The 22,778-nt window shown below is 39.2% G+C and overlaps 1 protein-coding gene across 1 annotated transcript in view; it reads left to right on the forward strand.

Annotated features, from left to right (window-relative positions):
- Positions 1–6,305: 6,305 nt before the first annotated feature.
- TMEM117 (transmembrane protein 117) overlaps positions 6,306–22,778 on the forward strand; it is a gene marked incomplete at its 5' end in the record, with an annotated part of 533,004 nt that continues 516,531 nt past the window's right edge. Inside the window, one exon of the mRNA XM_082634707.1 lies at positions 6,306–6,582. Coding sequence (XP_082490833.1) covers positions 6,306–6,582 — 277 coding nt within the window. The remainder of the gene's footprint in view (positions 6,583–22,778) is intronic.

A 22,778-nucleotide genomic window follows, 5' to 3' on the forward strand; every position in this document is an offset into this window, starting at 1 on the left:
GTGAGACTCTAAGATGCAAGGCAACAGGGGTGTTGTCTGTTAGTAACCTTCCCACATAGGCCAGTGCCTGGCACAAATAGGCAATTGGTAAATAGTGAACAAATGAATGAAGAAATTATGGAATTAGTATGGAATTAACAAAAAGTGGACTTCACCACTTTCTGTATATGATTTTAGACAAGTAGCTTGACCTCTCTGAGCCTCATTTTCAATATTTGTAAAATAAGGATGATATTCATCCTTTATGTTGTTATATTAAAATCCTTTGACACTGAGAATAGCATGTGAAAAAGCACTCAGTAAATGTAATATAGAGTTGATATTATTTTCATGCTCATGTTTAATGGGAATGACCAAGAGACACTTGTATTTTAATAGTGGTCCTCCTCAGGGGAGGAAGATCCTGAAAGTGACCAGGCACTTAACAAATGAAATCTCCTTTTAGTCTTCACTACAACCCTGTGAGAAAAGTACTTGCATTAGGATTCTGCTGGTGAAGAAATGGAATCTCAGGGCGGTTAGGGATTCCCTCAAGGTCACGGAGCTAGTGAGTAGCAGCGTCAGGTAGAACTGGACCATATTCCTCCCACCGCTCTTTGTTTTGCCTTCCTGATTCCTTTGATCATTTCTATAAAGTCATTCTAAAGGTGTGATTTCACCCATTAAGAACACTAAGAGGTAAAATGTGATATAAACATAGGCTATCACTATTTAGCTGTTAAGGAAACAGTATTAAATAATTTAAAGTTCTGTCTGCCCTTTTGATAGGCAATTTTTAAAGCGATGATTTACTAGGGATTAAGTGAAATGATTGTAAAAAGTGTTCTGTTAACTGCAAAGAACTTTACATACATTAGCATAATACTATAGCTAGGTAACTGAAGAAAATAGCCTTTAACTTTGTCTTGTACTGATACAGCCAAGAAGTGTCCAAAACACAGCTGTCTGCTGCACAAAGTGCATACTGCAAAAAATAAAGCACAAGAAGTCTTTTAAAACATTATGTTTTAGGAAATTAGACTCAAGGTGCTGGAATAAAGTTCACACTCTTGGCAGAGTACAGGCGCAGTCATCTTTAATCAGCCCTTTGACAAGAGCTAAGAAGGGTTACAGGTGAATTTTCAGACATAAATACCAAGGAGCTTCAAAAAATTTGGAGAAATGCTTTTTTTATCCTAGAATAGTGCTCCACAATGAAAATCATGTTATTACCTGGTTAGGTATCACTAGATGCTAAGACCTACGTTAGCAGAGCTGGGCTTTGAGGGAATTTTACTTGGCTAGTAACAATGTATTTTGTATAGCATATTTTATTAGTTCTTCAAGGACTTTCCCATATGAATTCATAAATTTTTTAAAATAGAAGTGATATGCTCTATCTTGATGATACTTGTCATTATGCAAAAAGTATCACCTGAGCCAGGGTTCCTTCTGAGGAAACTTGAAATTCATACTCCTGAAGTCCTTGAGTATTTTCACTTATTTGTAAAAATCCTAATAAGTAAGGAAGGCAGGGTACTCTTGGTGTAGTCAAACAAATTATTACAACAATTATTAGGGCATCGATGTTGCCCAGGTCCAGGACCTGCTTATCTTTCACATAAACTGTTGGAGGTGCCTCCAAACTAGTCTCGCCATTTTCATCATGCCTCATACCAGCGGATCATTTTCCAAGCTGGCAGAGAAATCGTTTTAAAACCTTGCTCCAAACAACTGTACTGCTCTTTGGATCTGAAAACTTTGAATCCGTAGTGTCTACTCAGTAAAATACAGAACAGTACTTCTGTATAATCTTCCTTGAACTGGCCCCAAATTATCCTTAACCCTCCCAGGATACTCCCAAGTGCTCTATGTTCCAGCCACACAGAACTACTGATACATCTCTGTGCCTGCCCCAGATAGCCTTTCCTGTGCCTTTGCTCAGCTGATCTTCCCAACTTGAGTGTAATTACCCTACCTTCCATTTTTCCATTCTTAGCCTTTAGTACCAGGTGAAATACTGGCTTGTAGTAAAATGCATGACGTTTCTAATATCTACTCTAAATATTAGTCCCTCTAGAGTTGGAAACCATGACTGAAGGCCTGTGGATTATCAGACAGTATATAAAGTTTCAGCCTGTAGTTAACCATCATCTTTGTCACTGCTATTACGTGAAAAAGCAGAGGCTTCCCAGGTATTGATGGTGGCATCTACCTAATGATGATATCATCAGGAGAGAGAATTGAATGGTGTGAATTAGTCTAGTTCTCAAAGGTGCAGTGTTCTCCCTAAGCAGAGTTGGAAAATCACAGAATGAATATCAGTGATGCATTGCAAAAGGACAATCAGATCGACTCAACTACGTATACTGATGCTCAGAGGAGAAGGAAAAAATTCGAGGAATCCCAGTTCTTTCTGATCATGCTACCAAATCAGTTTGAATAGTAATAGTAGACTCATTTATGCTACAAGTACTTTGAATCTTTTATATCAGTGGGCTTTATTATTAGGAACTTTCTGAACAACATGACAAGGGCAAGATTTTGGAATTTATGTCTTTGCGTGGGGAAGTTGTAGCATAGAATGTTGAAGCCACGTAGCTTGGATTTGAATGCTGGCTGTGGCATAGGCTTGTTTTGTTCTGTTATGCAAGTTACTAAACTCAGTTTCAACATTGCTTACAATAGATTATCTCTTCATTGGACTGCTATGAAATTTAAATGAGATGTCTGTAAAGCTCATTAGCATAGTGTCGGCTATTTGGTAAGTCCTGAATAAATGTTAGCCTTAGTAATAATGAAAACAGTGCAGAACCTGGGCTGAAATGAGATAGTAACTGTAGGGGTGGGCATGGGGTGTGTCAGTGCTTGTTCCTGGCTGAGTCATCCTTGCAGTCTTTGGACTCAGCTGTTCTTCTCTTCCCTTAGTGGAAGGAATGGCAGATTGCTCTGCCTTCTCATCTCACCTAAATGAGGGGACTGATCTCCGCTCAGCTTATCAGGGGACTGATCTCCGCTCAGCTTATCCACGAGGTGCTTACTGATTACCCACTATGAGCTCAGCACTTTGCTTGCTCTGCAAGTAAACAGCCCCTTCTCTGGGGACTTTGTGTTCTAGTGAGAGAGACAAACACATAAAAAAGAGCTCATTTCACTATGATCTGCTAAGAGCTATGATAAAAGCACATTTATTTACGATAAAAGCTCAACTGTGGTAGCAGAATTGAATTTTAAAAAATTTAAAAAAATTTTTTAGCCTGTGTACACAGTGGAGCGTTGTCAATTTGAACAACCTCAATCCTGGATTATGAACGTTAGAGTCACCAAATGGTTGTACTGATCATCAGGATGCTTTATGGGAGCTACAGAGAGGAAAGCAGTTTTGGTGCTCTGGGTAACAGGCCGAGATCACTTGGCCAACTTTTGGCAACCTTGTGTATGAAGTCAGGAAGTGGAGATAAGCACAGGTGTTGTTTAAGTTATGATGTAGGTTTGGAAATGTGGGACCCTCTAGAAGACATCGCTTCCCCTTTAGAGTATGAGGCAAGGATAAATAACCACGTTTAGCATAAAATAAAAAGACCAAATGATCCTGTTCACTAAGCTAGTGTCTAAGTCACTGAATCTAGTTAGGGGAGAGGAAGACTAAGCTGTAAACACGATGGGAACTATTTATTGGAACAAACGCTTCCGGCTTTGTTGTGGTGTATTAGATCAAGGGCTAGGAATGGATTGTGATTGAAGTGCTGGCTCTTCCACTCGCTAGATATGCAAATTAAGTAAGCAGCACCTGCTCTGCTCCTTTGTTTTCTTACCTGTAACATGGGAATGATAGTAGCGTTCATAGCATGCTGTGGGCATTAGGATCTCTAATAGGGCAGGACTCTTGTTCAGTACCATAGTTCTCTCTCTTGAAACAATATAAATATTGGAGAGGAGCAGCCGTCTCCAAATGTTTTGAATGTTGTAATTCAGTTTGGACATGTGGACATTACATAGCCCACAAAGCAAGGTTCTGAAGTTAACAACAAAACAACAATAAAATAAGTATATGCCAACTCTCCACAAAGCATTTATTTAAAAAACTATCAAGGTTATATGTAGTCAGAGTTCTAAATCCTGCTGCCTTGCTTGTGTGTGGGTGGGGAAGGGAGGTGGTGGGACAATTACACCAGACTGCCTCACTGGTAGGAGAAGCAATGTAGAAACCTGTTAACTTGTTAACTGACACCCCTGTCCAGTTCTGATGGGCATGTAGGAACTATTCCTGCTTCAAGACTCATTGGCCTTGAGGTGTTTCTATGTATTCTCTTCTAATAGTGGTCTTTCGACATTTCCAAAGATGTTGCATAAAATCAAATTGACAGCTGACCCATTCTGGCCTTCTAGCATATTGAATACTGTGAAAATGCATGATGTGTTTTTTCTTCATCACTTTCTCTGCTCTCTTTGGTGTGAGAACCACACAGGTCTTTGGGTGATGAACCTCACATTAAAAAAAAAAAATCACCATTCCTTAGTGATCTGGGCTACAGATGCTGGGAACAGATATTTTGGAGTATTCATGAAGATCACAAAGGACTTGAAATTGCTTAGAAGGTTTATGAATCCAAGGCACAGTAACTATTTGTTGTGCTAACTTTTACTGCCAGTTGTTTTGTGTGTTTACATAGCTTTTCTAAAATAGCTAAGCCAAGTCTTCATTAGCTTAGATTGTGGGTTTACTTGACATTCATCAGCCCAGAATGCTGGACCGGAACTTGGGAGCCAGCCTTGGAGCCTATTCTCAGATCTTCCATTGACTTCAAGTTACTTCAGGTTTGTGACTTGCTCTTTGTATTTTTAGCCACATGTAAAATGAGAATTTTATTATTATTATTATTACCCCAGATTTAATCAGCTTTCTTGCTGGGAGAAAAAGAGCTATAGCTTAGTCTGAGCACCAAATGGGCTCACCAAAACTGAACCCCAGAATTAGATAGACTTAATCACCCAGTCCCAGACCTGATGGACCTAGACAGGCTTGTGTTCCTGTGGGCAGGCTGGCTCCCGAAGAGGAAAGAGAGAGGAGCTGAGCAAGACTTAGGGGGTGGGGCCTGGACAGCAGCATTTTAAGAAAGCTTCTGTACTCGAAGTGTACCTCCACATTAGGGCCTAGCCCTTTAGGCCTATCACATATTTTGCAATGCCTCCGTGCCTTTGCACATGGCCTAGATTGAGCATCCTTGCCTTCTTCACTGGGGAAAAAATCCTACTGATCCCCCAACCTCCGATTTGGGTATGTCCTCCTCTGTGAAATCTTCCCCCTCCTCTTCACTTCCCACAAGCAGAGTTGCCCAAGCTCTCCTACATGCAACTACTCTGCCATAGACTTAGCTATTTCATGAAACTTATTCTGTGTTGAAATTATTTGGCAAGTAGACTGAACATTTTTGTAAAAGCCCACACATACACACATTTTTGTCAATGTGAAAAAAAAAAAGAAAAAGTCTGAAAGTATATCCATCAAATTATTAAGGGACCTTAACTCTGAGGAGAGGGGTTTGGTCAGAGGAGGATTTTTTGTTTTTAATAAATAAATCAATACATTTATTTATTTTTGGCTGTGTTGGATCTTCATTGCTGCCCACGGGCTTTCTCTTGTTGCGGGCGTGGTGCGCGGGCTTCTCATTGCGGTGGCTTCTCTTGTTGCAGAGCACGGGCTCTAGGGCTCATGGGCTTAGTTGCTCCACGGCACATGGGTTCTTCCCGGAGCAGGGCTCGAACCCGTGTCTCCAGAATTGGCAGGTGGATTCTTAACCATTGCGCCACCAGGGAAGCCCAGGAGGATGTTTATATTTTGTTAATATGTCCTCAGTTTACCTCTACATTGCTTTAATTTTTAAATGATACGTATTATGATTGTAACATAAAATAATCTAAAAGAGGAAGAGTGTTGCATTTGTTTTTGGCTGTATATTGCCTCCTGAGATGATTTTTACCTATCATTTCAGTCATCATCCCAATTTTGGACCATGATCTGCCCTCTCATGTCCCTCCCTCTCCCCCTACTCTTTCCAATACTCTCTGTCTTTCCTAAATCCCCGTAGATCAGAGGTATGATGAGATTATGGGGAAGGGACAATCCTCAATCTCACTATTTTACTATCCTCAATCTCAGGCTTGTCTTGGTGCCGTAAATAGGAATAAGTCTTTTCCAAATACCTCTCTATTGAGCTGTTATAAATCTGAACAGGTAATAGGAAGAGAGAGACTACTTGTTTTTCTACTTTAACCCTGTGTATCTTTTCTTATGCAGGTAAACTACGGAATTGAAGTTTTGAAGGATGGGTAAAGACTTTCGTTATTATTTCCAGCATCCCTGGTCTCGGTTGATTGTGGCCTACTTGGTGATCTTCTTTAACTTCTTAATATTTGCGGAGGACCCAGTTTCTCATAGCCAAACAGAAGCCAATGTTATTGTTGTTGGAAACTGTTTTTCATTTGTAACAAATAAATACCCTAGAGAAGTTGGCTGGAGGCTTTTGAAGGTGCTTCTATGGCTACTTGCCATTCTCATAGGACTAATAGCTGGCAAATTTCTGTTCCATCAGCGTTTGTTTGGTAAGTACCCATGAAATATAATGTAGATAATTATTTAATTCTATACTCCAAGATAGAGCTTTGTTATTTCTAAATGCCAGTTTAGAATGCATTTCAGTTTGCCTTCCAGCCTTAATTAGTTATGTGCTGTTGTAGCTCTGGTTCTTCAACTGTTCTGTGTTTAATGGTGTACATTTCTATGGCCTACGGAATATTAACATGAGGTAAAATTAGTTCTAAACTTAATTTTTAAAAATGGTGTTATATCTAAAATGATTGTGTGTGTAATCTTATTTAAAGAAGACATGGAAATAACTCTTTTCCTATAAGTAGTACCTAAGTATGATATCATAAAGGGTTTGTAAATCATAAAGAAAATGCTTCCATATCACACCACATTCTCATTAAGGTAAGTTAACCATTGCCCATATATTTACACATATTGTTCATTCGGGGAATTAGGACAGGAACTCTTAACTTTTTCCCCTCATTTCTTTCTTTCCTTTTGTTTTTTTTTTGTTTTTGAACATTGGCTTTAGAATGTTTATTTTGAGCCTGATCAACCACAGAACAGTATTATAGTAAGGAATCTCTTGGTAGTAAGCAACAGAAAAAGAGACTAAATTTGTTTAAGTTTCAAAGGTAACTTACTATATGGGTATTGGGATATTTCACAGAGACTACGAGTAGAATTTGTTTTGATAATTGGGATAATGGAAACAGGGGCTTGAATTCTACCAGGATGTTTTTTGTCTTGACTTCTCTCTCATATCTGCTTTATTCTCCTTTCACACTGAAGATCAGTTTACATCCACTTAGAGAGACTGGTTTGACTCTTGGTGCCAAGTTTAAACTCTTAGATTTAAACGAAGTTGACCCAGGTTGGGTGTGGTTCCTACCTCTGGCCCAGTCGATTTTGGCCAGGAGGTGGGTTCAATTTATTCAACAAATTCATTGGTTACTTATTATGCCAGGCACTATTCTAGACATCGAATCAAAAAAGCAGGGTATCTGCCCTCATAAACACATCCTACAGGAGGGAGAAAAGTTCTAAACAAATAAATGTATAAAATGCAAAGAGGTGATAAATGCTATGGGGAAAAAGAAAGTTTTAAATGCTACTGGGTCAATTAGGGAGAGAACTTAGCAATGAAACTTTGAATTTAGCAATTATAAGATCATAGGTGACCTAGTGTGGGTATTTTCGGTGTAGAAGTTTGGTTAGAAACAGATGGCAATAGTTCAGGGAATAAACAACAAATATATATGCATACATACACATAATATTATATATATATTCTTCTCAATCTCTACTCCTCAAACTGTTGCCATCTGTTTCTATTGCATAAACATATAAAATGTACATATTTTATATTATAAAATATGTAGTTTCAAGAAATTTGATGAGGAAATGGAAGAAGGAAATGGGAAGTAGCTATACATGGAAAAAAGGCTAAGGGGAGATTTTGTTTTTCTTGTTATTTTTGATGATGGTGATTTTATTGTAGGAGTGAGATTAATTGATCCACTTATCATGGGGGAAGAAGCTAGACTGAAGTGCAGGTAAAGGTATAGAAGGAAGACAGCATCTCTGAAGGTTGCTTTGGTCTGTGACTTAGGACACAGGCCACAAACAGTGGTCTTAGAGGGGACAGGAGGAGAGACCCCCGTTCCTCAGAAATAGTCATGAGTGAGATCAAGGTTGGTACTCTATAGGAGCATTTGAGGTGGAGGAGTAGAGAGGTGAGTGTGCTCCCATCTGGTGATTTCTTTTTCACTACGAGGAAGGAAGAGCTAAAGATAAAGATGGAGGGATTGATGAGCAAGGGGCTTAAGAAAGTGGTCCAACTTGGGAAGAGCTACTCTAGGGAATATAGATGTGAACTGACTAGGACAAATGAAAGGGTTACTGATGATCACCCAGGGCTGAGGTGGTTAGTCACGATAAATTTGAATGATACCAATCTGAATAGTTGAGCAGCTTTCTCTGTGAGAGCTCAGTCACCTGGAACAGAATTTGAGTGATTCACCTGGTCGGGGAATACTCAGGCTTGCTGTACTGGAAACAAAGGATGGAAAATCAATGGAGAGTTCTAGTAAAAGAGGTATTGATTTGATTAGCAGGAGGTTCTGGCTGGGTGTGGAAAGGAGGTGAGGAAAACAGTGGTTTCGGAGGAGTGGCAAGGGCCTGAAGATTTGGATGAAACAGAACAGGTGAAACGAGAGTAAGAGAAGGGAACGAACCGATGGGTGTGGTTAGATGGCATGTTGGAACAGAAGTATGGCCATTCTTTAGTGGTGATTCCCAACTAAGGTGTGTTCTTTAGAGAGTGGGTGCTAAAGTTAAATGGAGAGATGGGGGTCACTGACACAGAGGATAACTGGGAACTGGGTGTGAGCTGGGCCATCCGCCGAACATTGAACAAGCATGGTGTTGTTTATAGTAATCATATGAATAGAAGAGGTCAAGGGGAGGGGGTAAGCAAGAGACGGTCAGTTTTCAAAAGTGGTTGAAGGGTGCTGAGCAGGCAAAACAATAGATGTCCATTAAAAGCAATGGCTGGATGCATCTGTAATCCATTCCATAAACTTGCTCAGGGTAGAAAGCTAAGGCAAGCTTAGACCAAAATATACAGTTTGGAGAAAAGTTATCAGCCTATGTTATAAAAGACTGAATGAAAATCATATGGTGGAGGTAATGATATTAATAATAAGGACAGATCATTTGGTTTTGTAATTACTACATTTCATTAAGTTATTCTATTGCCGTCCTATCTCTTATACTAAAATCACATTTAGTCATGGCTTACTTTTTTTTTTTTTTTTTTTTTGTGGTACGCGGGCCTCTCACTGTTGTGGCCTCTCCCGTTGCGGAGCACAGGCTCCGGACGCGCAGGCTCAGCGGCCATGGCTCACGGGCCCAGCCGCTCCGCGGCATGTGGGATCTTCCCGGACCGGGGCACGAACCCGTGTCCCCTTCATCGGCAGGCGGACTCTCAACCACTGCACCACCAGGGAAGCCCATGGCTTACTTTTTAGTTCTCTTATTGGTATAAATAATTCAGCCCTGAAAAAAAATCATTCTAGATTTCAAGTAGTTTATTGACTACAAATTATTTGAAAACAATGCAAAAGTGTGTCCTTTCTTTTTTTTTGCTTACGATAGGTAAGATTTTATAATATAGTCAGCTTTATCACTTCTATTTGGTAAGTTACTTTTTTCTTTTTTTCCTGTTACTGAAAGTCTATGAAATTATATGGGGTATTAGAGAAGGGATGATAATCTGCAAATCTTGGTGATAACTGGCTAAGATAACTGGACTCCCGATGGAATTTTCTAATGAACTCCAAACTGGTCTTCTCCTTCTTTCTTCCTTCATGGCCATTGTTTCTTCCTTCACTCACAAACTGTTATTAGTCGTTGGCTCCTAATAATTCTCTCCTTCTCCAATTCATTCTAGATTTTGCTACTGGAATAATTTTTTTACATGGCTAAATGGCTCCTATCACCTACAGAATAAAATCTAAATTCCAAAGCACGTTATGATCTGCTCCTGCTAGCCTTTTAACCTGATCTCTTAACATTCCATACTCTACAGAATTAGTTGCTGGCTCAAACCTGCTGTCTTCTCTTATGCCTCTGTGCCTTTGCATAGTGCCTTCCTAGACCCATCATGCTTGTCCTCTTCTTAACTTGGCCAATTTCTCTTTTTCCTTCATATCCAAGTTCAAGTATTATCTCCTCTGTGGTATTTTCTCTGTCTCCCTCCTGTCAGACTGAAGTCTTTTCTTCAGTTCCCACTTGTGTCCACTTGCACCAAAGCATGTACAGCAGGGTGCTCTGGAACTGACAGCCAAGCAACCTTAGGGAAAAGAACCTCAAATTTAATGCAAGCACACACATTGTCCTCACTGGCTTGGGATGTGATAAATGATTCCACCCTTGTCCCCCACGAGGTAGTATTTGTACATAATTCACTTTTTTAAAAGGCCTTATTTAAACCTTTAACGATTTGTAGATGCAAGCTTGTGGTAGGTGGTGGTAATGGTAATGATGGTGTATGTGTGTTGAGAGGAGTGGGATTGTTCACTACAAGCACAAAAATTTTTGTTACAGAAATTGGAATGGTTTACAAAATAATCAGAATCATTTTGTGTGATCAAGTAAACAGTTTCTTTTTTTTTTGTACTTCTCCAATGAAATGCCAAATAAAAATATTAAATAGAGTGCCACTACCACTTTCATTTCATTAACTTGAGTCTTCCCTCACTTATTTTATTATGGAAAGTCTCTTCTTTGTAGATTCCAAAAAGACGACACAATATTGCTATTTTAAAGCATGCGTGAGGAAGAGTGAATGATTCTGTGATCACTTGATTTAATCCAGTTCATTGGTTATAAATTTTATTTTTTATGAGACATGAATAGTACAATGCTGTGGCTATTTAGTTAACAACATGAAACCCTCTCATGATTTATAATTTGTAGTGGGATTTGTCCCAAATAAAAATACTGACTCTTGCAAATTGGAAATTGCTTTTTATCAGAGACAGAAACGATTAAATGCGTTTAAAACTATTCCCCTCTCACCTGTGCGGTATGATTGGAATAAAATGGGAGAGTTGGTTTTCCTACATAGTAGCACTAAACTTGTAAGACTTCAGGCTGGTCACAAATCCCAAATTTCCCAAATGCAGAATATAATTTAAGAGCATGTGTGAAGTGAGAATTAATACATTTCAAAAAAATTTCTTTAGGTTTAACACTGAATCTTGTTGAGGTAAGTATTATATCAGGATTTATGAAATTTAGATTCCATTGGAATATCAGTTTATACTTTTCCAGTGCCTCTCTTTTCAATATTTTTGGATGATTCCATTGTTTAAAAAAATAAGCGTGTGTTCAAATAATGCATCCTACCCTTTTGGAGGATTATACATTTGGGATATCCATGAATAGAGAAATCTAAAATTATTATGCTGATAAGGCTTACATAGAAAGGGGAACTTAATTTTTTGAGCTTATTGAAGAAATCATTTTTATTCCAAAAAAAGAGTTGAAATGACTTACAAAAACATTTATGTTTAATACAACAGGAATAGTAAATGAGTACCACAGAATCAAATATGTTTTGATTTCATGAGTTTTGCTACCTTGTTGGTTTTGAGCTTCCTTGGAGGCTGGGCAAAAGGGGAAATGTGATACATTACATAGCTTTGGATATCAGAAATGATGAAAATTCAAGTTTCACAGGGGAATTTTTCTTTGCACTAAATTCTGGAATTTTTTGCCCTAAACTCTTGTAAGGAATTTTTTTTTTTTTTTTTTTTGGTATAAGACACACTGCATGGTGAGGTGGCAAGTGCAGAAATGGATTTCGTATTCTTGTGTTTTAAAGCAAACTTTCATAAAAGTTTAGAGTATAACTTTTAAGCATAAAAGAAATTTGTGATATTGTATTCACTGAAAGTAACTCTATGAAGGGCAAAGTGATCAGGGTCTACATAATGCCTTCTGATTGAATAGCTTTATCTAGGGATGGATATTAGAACATCAAGATTATGACAAATGTATTTCTCAAACAGACTGCTCTTACTATTTGTATTCCTTCATTTCTTTTTGTTTTCTAACATGTGCAGAAAGCCTCTATTAGTTGCACTTTTCTTTTTAACATGGATGAAGGGCAGGCCGACTCAGAATGCTCCGACAGGTATAGTGTATAGAAATGATGCTGGACCTGTTAATATTGCATAGTTCCTTTTTTGAAACGTATATATTCATGTATATAGTTATTTGCCTAATTATTTCATTAATGTTTCATGTCTCAGCCATACCATAGCCTCACAAGGGCAGGGATTGTGCTGTGTTGCTTATCATTTAATCCTCAGTGCCTAAAACAATGCCTGGAATGTAGTATTATTTGATAAATTTGAATGAATAAATAAATTAATATTCCTTTGTCTTTTACATGTTATCTTTGCCAGTGTTGCCTTTTTATTGTAAGCTATAGAAGAGTATTCATTTGTTCATTTATAAAATATCAGACATGGTCTCTGCTCTCAAGGAATTTAAAATCTAGTTAAAGAGATAAGATGCATATGCATGAAAAATTAATTACTCTGACAATACAAGGAAATGCACATCAAGTATCAAATGTACAGACTGTGAGAGTTGTGGGAATTCAAGAAGGGAGGTCACGGTGGTCCAGGAAGGGGAAAGCAAACTTTGCTGCCAACGTGGGATGTAAGGGAGTCTGAAGCATGAGTGAGATTAAAATAGTCAAATATGATGCAAAGAATTCATTACAAATTTTAGGTCCTGAGGTAGATGGTGTGAGCAAAAGAGATGAGAGCAGTTTAGATTTTTTTTTAGAGTGCGGGAAAACTGAGGAGGTCATGCTCATTTTGACTGGAGTGAAAGGTTTGTGTTAGGAAAGAGCAGGAGATGCAATAGCAAGGTAGGCTGAGTCTGAATTCTTTGTCTTTTTATGCCAGTCTTGTACTTTGGTCTTTCTCCCTTCTACTGCAATATTTGGATCAAGGAAAGTATTTGAACAAGATGGGAGATGATGGCAGGATTAATCTTGAAGCAGGATCTACAGGGAATTGGAGAGGGAGAGGTTAAGGGAGTAGAAAAGAGTAGGAAAGTATTTTTGGAGCCTTGTGCAGTCATGCAGGCCTGAGATAGTTCAGGCCAATCTGGAATAGGGGTGGTACAGTGGGCATCAGGGTGGGGATTCTCGGAACCTTGTGAAGCTTCAACAGCTGATGAGATGTGAGGAGGTGAGAGTAAAGGTGAAATTATGGGTGACTAGGAATATTGGGATGAGTGACTAAGGGAGTGATTATCTTATTAAAAAAAGAAAGACTCATTAGGAGAACCCAGTTAGAGAAGATAATGAGTTCAGTAAATGATGGGCTGAGGTAATGAGAACATAGGCAATGGCCCATTTGCCTTGAATAGTGCTCAGTACAGCACAGTATGGATTTGTTTACCTTAATCCAAGCCCACCATTTCTTATCCAAACCTTGAGACCAGACATGTTTCAGACGTCAGTGCCTGTGCTTACATTTAGTAGCTTGCCCTATGGGACTGAGGAAATACTCCATCATCAAACACATCGATATATCTGTAGCTGAATGTATATGTATATGTATGTGTATGTGTATATGTATATGTATATGTATATGTATATGTATATGTATATGTATATGTATTCACATGAAGTGGTGTAAAGACTATAAACAGCCTCAAATCAGTTCAGGTTAGGTCTTGCTGCTAAATGAATTCAGGTTTGGTCAGGTCTTACCAACACATCAGTTACAAATATAGAGTCTTTCGGATTTCAGAATTATAATAATTGGATAATGGACCTGTACTTGACTATAAGCAACATTTCATATAAATCTTTGGTCCCCCCAAGATATCCACCTGCATAGAAATGACAATTCTTTTTTAGAAGGCTGTGATTTTTTTAAAAATTATGGTTTGACTGATAACTAGACATCTACAAAAGAAAAATACATGTTGAAGGTTTTTTTCTTGTGTTTATATTATGCAAAATATTAAAGAGTTTGCTATTTTCTGTGTACCTATGTCTGTTTTAGTTTTAAACAGGAAATTCTAAATAAAGCATTCTCAATACATCTAGAAATCTGAGGAAACAAATTCTAGGGTTTTTTTCTTTCATTTTATTTAAACAAAAAGCTGTTGCCCATAAAATACCAAGTAACTCAACAATGTTTTGTCATTTAATGGATTTAATAAAGGTGAATGCTTGTTTGTTTTCTATTGTCTTAGCTTTAAGTCTAGTTTGAATTTTTTTCTTTGTGTTTGAGCTACACGTGATCTTATCATTTCAGAATAGAAAAGTTTCAGACATTCTAGAAAGTGTGAGTAAGATAGTCTTGGGCATACAGGAAGATCAACACATGAAGAAACAGATTTCATCAGATATTTAGGAAGGAAAAACGATTATTTTAATGCAATGATGTGGGTATGATCTGACCTCTTTTGTGTTAATTTAAGATTTGAATACCTGAGTAGTGTAAATGACTCTGATAGTTGATAGTAACTATCCTGATAGTTTATAGTACATTAAAAATAGTATATTTATTATTACCCAGTGTGATTGTCAACAATTGATTATTTTAAGTATTGCATTCTCAAGATGATAAGTACTTCCTTTTGGAGGAATTACTTGAACAAATGCTATATATGTGGTCAAATGATACTTAGATAGAATATCTACAGTTTTAAGCTTTGTCTTCTCAAGATACAGTGTTTGATACTCATGATAGCTATGATTTAAATGTTTATTACCATCTTCATTCTCAACCAATGTATACACAGTGCCAGAATCTTCATTTTTCTGCATGCTTGAATTGTCAACACATAATTCCTTTTTGTGGAGTAAAATAATTTTGAGCTCAGAGTGACCACAGAATTCATGTTAGAGAAAATGTTATACCATTGCTTGGAGTGGCCTTTATCATGGGAGAAAAAAAAGCAAGGTTTTTGATATGAGAGGTTAGGAAAGGTAAGCTGGGAAAATGATATTTAGCATTAAAATAATCCCCAAGGAATACCCCTCTTCAAAGGGGAATTTGATGTCTGTCTAATAGTTACTGAACTTGGTAGCCCTTTACAAAAAACTTATCCTGTTACTTTAATGTTCTGTCTCATTGAGCAGGAAAGGAAGGTGAAGCTGGAAACCCCAACTGTACGGCCACTTCCTCCCATACCTATTTATTAGGTGCCTTCATTAGTTTGCAGTGCAGTCAGCTGCGCATCCATTAACACTAAAGGGCCACCAGCTGCAGCTTCCAGTGTGCTGGGAGTGTCTGGCTGCTCTAGTTCCCATAGGACAGAGGATACAAACGCTGTAAAAAGATACCTCGAGGACTTAATAAAACTAACTCAGGTTAGAGCATTGTAATTAAGCAATTATTAGCCAAGTACCTTTCTCGGTACGTTTTACTGTACTTGGTAGAGATGAGTAATTCAGGGGCCAAGGGACTCTTTCCTTTCCAGGTCCAATCCTGGCCTCCACTTCCTCTTCTCATTTCCCACCTATGGGGGGTAACGGCAGAAATTTCTTACGAAAGCAGCTATCAAATGGAATTGCCGCAACTAGACCCTCACACATGGTGCTAAGAGAAACCGCTTCACTGATGAGTGAAATATAACTTGCCAGGGTGGAACTAGCCAGCTGGTTAAACAATACATAGTAAAATTGGAAGCGAAGAGTGCTTGATCACTTGTTCATTTAAAACCACATGGATAGAAGTTTTGTTTGTTTTTCAAATAATAGGGTAAATAGTCCTGGGTGGGAGAGGAGTGTGATTTGAAAGGACACTGACAAATAAAAGTTTTCCTTGGTTTATTTTCTTTTCTCTTTTATTAATGCTCATACCTAGAATCATTTCTTGAAGGTATTTTCACTGGCTTGAAGTCTGTGCTACTTGGGAGGGTGATGAACTAACAAGGATGTTAGCAGTTGGCATCATCAGGAGATCTATTTCGAAGGGTGAGTGTTGGGATAACGGAGAACACAGGAGAACATTCTGACGTGGTAGCTGTGTTGCTGTGCAGGATTCCAGATAGAAGGGGGAAAAAAGGCCATTAGAAGACCTGGGGGTGCACAGGGAGTCAGGCTGGAATACGGGGTGCACAGCCTTGCCAAAGACAAAGTCTAGTTGCTTTCTGGGGGTGGACTTGAAGCTGCATATTTGATTTTGAGTATCAGTGGTAGTCGAAGCAGTTCTGTTGTTTTTGATTTGTATTTTTATTGTGGCTGTGACTCAGACTTATTATTGATGGGTAACTAGAAATGTACAGGGTTGATTTGCCTGGCTGCAAGGTCACAACAATAGCCAGCAGTAAAATTGGAACATAAACTGAAGCCTCCTGGTTCCCAGACAGGTGCCTTTTCAGGCATCCCAGATGGGGAACAGGCAGCCGGCGAGCCTCAGGACTGGGTTGTGCAAGGCCACTCCCCACGGCTTCGCCCCACTTTGCCTGCGTGCAGGGATCTTTTCTGGCACCACCTTCTGCCTGACCAGCCCTCTGTTTTGGACAGAGAAAGTCATTTAGTTGACCCTGCAAGAAGTTGTACAGTTCCCGGACAGAGCCTGTCATTGCTGCTGACCCAGAAGATCTCAGCACGGTGCTCTCTGCCCTGGCAGCCATCAGTAATCTCACAGCCTGTGCTGGACTTTACTTCTTCCCTGGATTCCAGAGGAATGTGATTACGCATTTCCCTAGGCTTGTCCGTGCTTGTGATGATTCTTTCTGTGTCCTTGAGGACACGCCCATCGAAACGGATAGACCCGCTAAGAGGTGAGTGTGTACACACGGAAACCTGGGAGAGCGAGTTTGAACTTACCTTCCAGCAGCCTGGGGAAGTTAACGTTTGTACTGTAAATTTTAAACTCCATATTTTCCTGCTGCTTCCACATCTCTATGAACAGGCTGTGAGCACCTGACCCAGGTGACCAGGTGCACCAGTGTGAGGAGACTGGCCTTTGCCACAAGTTCCCCTTCTTGCCCTCCCCTGACTGTGACCTAGTGACATTCAAACACACCAGTCAAATCCGTCACACCTTTTGCTTATGTGGCCCTGACCCCCTGTAAAGGAACTTGCCTGCAGGTCCTTACCTTCTTGCACCCCGCCTGGCTGATGGAGCTTGCTCCCTTGGCCTTCCAAGCCTCTGACCCTGTGTGGCCTCCCTGTGGCATGTCTCTCTAGGACCTGTGAGTATAATAAATATTTTCCTTTGTCTCTCTTTGTGCTTCCTCTTGTGACTGTACCTGACTGACCATCTCATGAGAGAATATAAAACAGTTCCTTGCTGCTTCATGACCTATCTCCCTCTTTCTTTTATGTCCTTCCCAACTGATTCCTGTTTGAACTGTACCATTTTTCAGCATCATCACTGACAAACATCAAGTACCTCTCATTTGCAAGGGACAGTGCTAGGTGCCATGAGACACTGTCTTTCAGGAGGTTGCAGTGAGCTAAGAGATCATACACATACATGAAAATACAGCTGTACTTTAACTGCAATGCCAGCATATGATAATTGCCATGTAAGCAGGATGGGCCATCTGTTCTGAAGGGGCAAGAGGTCATTCCCAAGAGAAATGGTTAAATAAGTCTTCTTAATAGGAGTAGGAATTCATGGGAACCATAGCATCTCAGTGTGAATGGAGTTGGTGAGAGCATCCTTGTTATATTTTCAGCCAGTATTTGAGCACCTGTAATAATGGTGAACTCACCATCTCCCAAGTACTGTGTATCTGACCACTGTTTCTACAACAGTTCTTGAGTCTGAATCTGAGACTTGCCTTGCACTTCCAGTAGAATTCTGTTGGATAGAGAAGGAGAGCATTCCAAGCTGGAGAAATGGCAAGCACAAAGTTGTGGGGAGGAAAAGGACAAATGGTTCTGGGGTATAGTGTGAATCTGCATCAGCAGATTTGATGCAGGAAAGGGAAGCTGCAAGGCAAATTGTGGAGAGTATTGAATTTCAGGTTCAGGAGCTTAAAATTTATTTTGGAAACAATAGCAAGCCATGGAGCATGTCTGTCCCTTTCAAATTTTAAATTTCAAAAGTAGTACAAGCTTGTTGTGGGAAAAAACCCAAACCCTAAAATATGTGAAATCAAAGAAGAAAATCAAAAGCTTCGACCACAGGATGACAAGATCAAGGTACTGTTGTAGGAAGATGAACGCAGGATGAGCTGACCTTGAGGCAGGAGGTGTGCTTCTGTGGCTGGGGTGCACCTGCCCTCAGGTGATCAAGGCTCGATTTAGCAGAGGCAATGAGGGTGGGGTAGCAGGGAAGGAAGGAAGAGAGGGTGTGAAGGAAATTCAGGCACACTCACTATTCTTCTCCTTTTATTGATAAAAATAAGATCTTGATTTCAAGTACTGCAGTTTCCTGAGTCCATGCCCATCATTTACCAAACATAAGATATATCAATCCATTTCTAAGATTGGAACTTAAATTATCATTAGATCATCCTACCTTCTTTTCATTTACCAAACATAAGATATATCAATCCATTTCTAAGATTGGAACTTAAATTATCATTAGATCATCCTACCTTCTTTTCTAAGTTTGCTGAAAGAAATGAATGTATTATTCTGGTTACTTGTAACACTAGAAGACACTTTAGGAAAAAGCAGATTTATGCTCACAGATATAAATAAAGCTGTGAAGACACTGATGGCACTGAATTTCTGTTTTGAAGCTTAGTGTCTGTTTGCCCTTGCCCGCTCTTTTGAATCATGCTCTTTGATTTGTCTCAATTCACTTGCAAAGTATAGGAACCTTGATTATATAAGGCTTTATTTTGTTCATTCAGTAAATATTTACTGAGCATTTTCTAGGCCCTGGGGATCCAGCATTGAACAATACAAAGCCCCTACCCTGATGGAGCTTATGTTTTAGTGGGAAAAGATGGACAATAAACAAATAAGTCATTATATGTTATGTCAGAGGGCAATAAATTCTGTCATGACAATAAAGCAGGAAAACTCTAGGGAGGGGTCTGGGAAGTTGCTGGAATTCCCTCTCTGAAAAGATGACATTTGAGCAAAGGCCTGAAGGAGATGAAGGAGCAATCCAAGTAGCTTTTTGGGGAGGAAAACTACAGAAGAGAGCAGGGCAAGCCCCAAGGCACTCGTGTATTTTGAGTGTTTGATGAACAGCAAAGAGGCCAGTGGCTGAGCAGAGTGAGCGGAAAAGAAAATGGAAGTGGGGTTGAGATGTCTGGCAAGATCACAGGCATTTCATTGTAAACAGTCCTTTTACCTTAAGTGCAAAAAGGGGAACACTAATGAACAAATACATCAGCGTGACTTTAAGAATGTAGTTTCTAATATAGATATACTGTATTTAAAATTGGTGTTTTAGTGAAGCCCTTGAGCCCTGCTCCTTGGTTTACTCTGAAATAGTGCACAATCAATGATTTTTATTCTGGCAATTTCTTTACTCTTCTGAACTCCCCATTATGGCTCTTTTATGGAGGTTCTCACCTCACCTCCCTCCCTCTAGTGGGATATAGAAGGGAAGAAAGCTGCTTTTTTAATGGTGGGTGAGTTTTTAAGTGATTTTAAATAATTTTAAAGGCACTCAACTCTGTGCCTGTTCCCATCCCTGCCGCTAGCCGTATTAACTCTGTAGTGGTATTTTCAGCAGTGGAGGTGGGGAAGACGTTCCTGGGGGCAGCCCCAATTGTCTGTCCTGACTCTCACATTTCCCCCGTAGAGTTTTAAGCATCTTTTCTTTCTCTAGGGATGAATAGATGTTCTGTCCATATAAGGGGGTGGGGTGTTGTAGAGATGGAGGTTCGCAGCCCTTCCCAGCTTTTCCCCCCATTATAACCCCAGCCATGAATCCGTTAGTTTAGCCTCAGGAAAAATGACCCTATTCATTTATTTCTGGGTTGCTTTCCTGCTTCTATTTAGAGCCTAAATAGATTACTAGACTGTCCCCTTCATTAAATTTTGTAAACACAAGCACTTGACAATCCTTGTTTAAACCAGGACAGAGAATTTATTTAACAGCTGAATTTTAGATGGCAGATCAAATTGAAAATGAAAGAAGAGTATTCTTACTCTTTCTCAGAAAACTATCAGCAGTGGGTGGAGGAAGATTTTCAGACAAAATACTTTGAGCAAGTCTAGATTTTCTAGCCCTAGATATACAAGAAAGATTAATGAAAGAGATTCATTCAAGAGGTATTTCTAGAGTGCCTGTTTTATGGGAGACCCAATTCCAGGCACTGGGTATACAACAGTGAATAATAATAAAAACAAGACACTCAGGATTCTTTTTCTCATATGTTGTATGCTCTGGTGGGGATATATAAACAATAGTGGTCATTCATGCAGTTCATCAAATATTTCTGTCTCACACATCTCTGGAACGTGGTGGGATTGTACTTTGTGGTCTTGTAATTAATTCTGACTGGTTAGTTGTGAACAGGAGTGGTGTGTAGCACTTCTGAGCTAGAGCATTTGATTGCACATGCAAGACCCTCTGGTCTTGTTTCCTCGTTTCCTCAGCAACCAGCAATGCTCCAAATGGTTGTTGCTCTATTGACCTGAGACCCAGAGTGAAGGCAGTGTGGAGCAGAGCTCTTAGCTGACCCTTAATGGACATGTAGTAGGAGAAAGGAATAAACTTTTGTGCTTTAAAGTCATTGAGATTTTGGAGTTGTTTTTTGTCGTGGCATAACCTGGCTTATCCTGACTGATATAGTAAGTTAAAAATAAACACAATTTAAAAAAGATAACTTCAAATAATGCTATATTCTATAAAGAAAACAAGACAGGGAACTGTGATAGAAAGTGCCTGGAGTACGGTATACAGGCTCCTCTAAATAGGGTGAGGAGGTTAGATTGGAGCTAAGACTTGAATGATGAGAGGGAGCTAGCTGAGGGAAAATCTGGAAGAAGTGCACTGCAAATTGAAGGAAGAGCAAATCAAATATCAAAAAGAAAACCCTTTTGGTATGATTGAGAAACATCAAGGATGTTCATGGAGACTAGAGAGGGATGAGGAAGAAGAAGTAGGTAAGAGCTAGTGTTGTAGGATTTGGCAGGTCATGGTCAAGAAATTTTGTTTCATTTTAAGACTAAGCTATCATAGAGCTTTGAGCAGAGAAATGACATGATCTTATTTTTATAGTAATTATTTGGGTTTCTCTGAAAAAAATGGCTGTATGGGGGAAATAATGAAAACAGGGAGACTAACTTCTAACTGGTAGTTAGGAGATTGCTGTATTGGTCCTTATCAAAGAGTATGACGGTTTGATTCAGGATGGTAGTATGGAGATGGGGAGAAGTGGATGGAATTAGGATGCATTTTGGAGGTTGATCCTATAGGATTTGATGATGGATTGGATGTGGGCGATACACATAAGATTTAAGGATGGATCGTGTGTGTGTGTGTGTGTGCGTGTGTGTGTGTGTGTTTGAGCAACTGGGTGGATTGTGTTGCTATTCAATAGAGAGATTGGGGGAATAAAAGATTTAGGTATGAAAAATCAAGTTTCTGTTTTGGACACATTGAGTTTGAAATGCCTATCTACATTCATACTTATTCAATACATGTTGGGTATGTTTGAGATTCCAGTTCTAGTAATATGAAGTAGCTTATATCAGACTAACCTTCCTGCAGATAGAAATTCTAACTTTTTATCCTTCCTCTTCCTCCAGTACTACTATTTTAAGGCATTGGAGAATGACCAAAATAAGGCAGAAACAGGAGGGGATTCAATCTTGTTAAAAGGGTGCCATACTTGTGAGATCCATATAGCTTTAAACCTGAAGGTACTTCCCAGCCCATTAAGCATGATAACAGCTAGAACTCCAGTAGAAAGCCACAGTTCTTTTGATTTGAGGACTCAGAATATGCAGTTCAGGGCTGATGGAGCAGTTGGAAAGTAATGAGGGAAATCCTGGAAAAGTCATATCCACAGAGTGAAGTGCTCCAAATTTTATGTATAAACTCTGCTTGAATTCTTGACTGGCCCTGGGCTGTACATTCTTGGTGGAATCTTCAAGAATCCCAACAAAAGCACTAACTAGAAGGTTGAAGGAGCTGAACAGAGATTTCACTGGCTGTCTACCACAGGAGAGACAGTTTGGAGTTTGACTCAAACTAAGTTAGAAGGATTGGTAAACACCTTGGGCTTTCTATTGAAACTCCAGAAGGGCTGTCCCTTAGAAATAAAGGCTATATCCTAGGGCTATGGGATTTGCCCCAGGCCTGAGGAGGAAACCAGCACAGACACAGCCTAACCAAGTATAAAATCAAGCCTACACAAGTTCCAGGTGATTAGCCAATAATTTAAGTGCACGGTAGAACAAGAAATCAACACTCTTTAGGGGAAGATAACAGAATGCAGAGTCTCTACAATGTGTCATTCATAATGTCCAGCATAAAATAAAAATTGATTGTATTTGCAAAAACAAAACAAAAACAAAACCCCAGGACAATTTGACCCATAGTCCAAAGGAAAAGTAGTTAATAGAAACAGACACCTAGATTACACAGAAGTCAATTAGCAGACAAAGACTTTAAAGTAGTGTTTATACATTGTTCTTAGGCAAGTAGGATAATGCGAAGAAGACCACTAACAATTTCATAATCAAACTGCTGAAAATCAAAGATAAAATGATAATGTTGAAAGCAGCTAG

This window comes from Mesoplodon mirus, assembly GCF_964341445.2.
Source record: "Mesoplodon mirus genome assembly, chromosome: 11".
NCBI classification, from domain to species: domain Eukaryota; kingdom Metazoa; phylum Chordata; class Mammalia; order Artiodactyla; family Ziphiidae; genus Mesoplodon; species Mesoplodon mirus.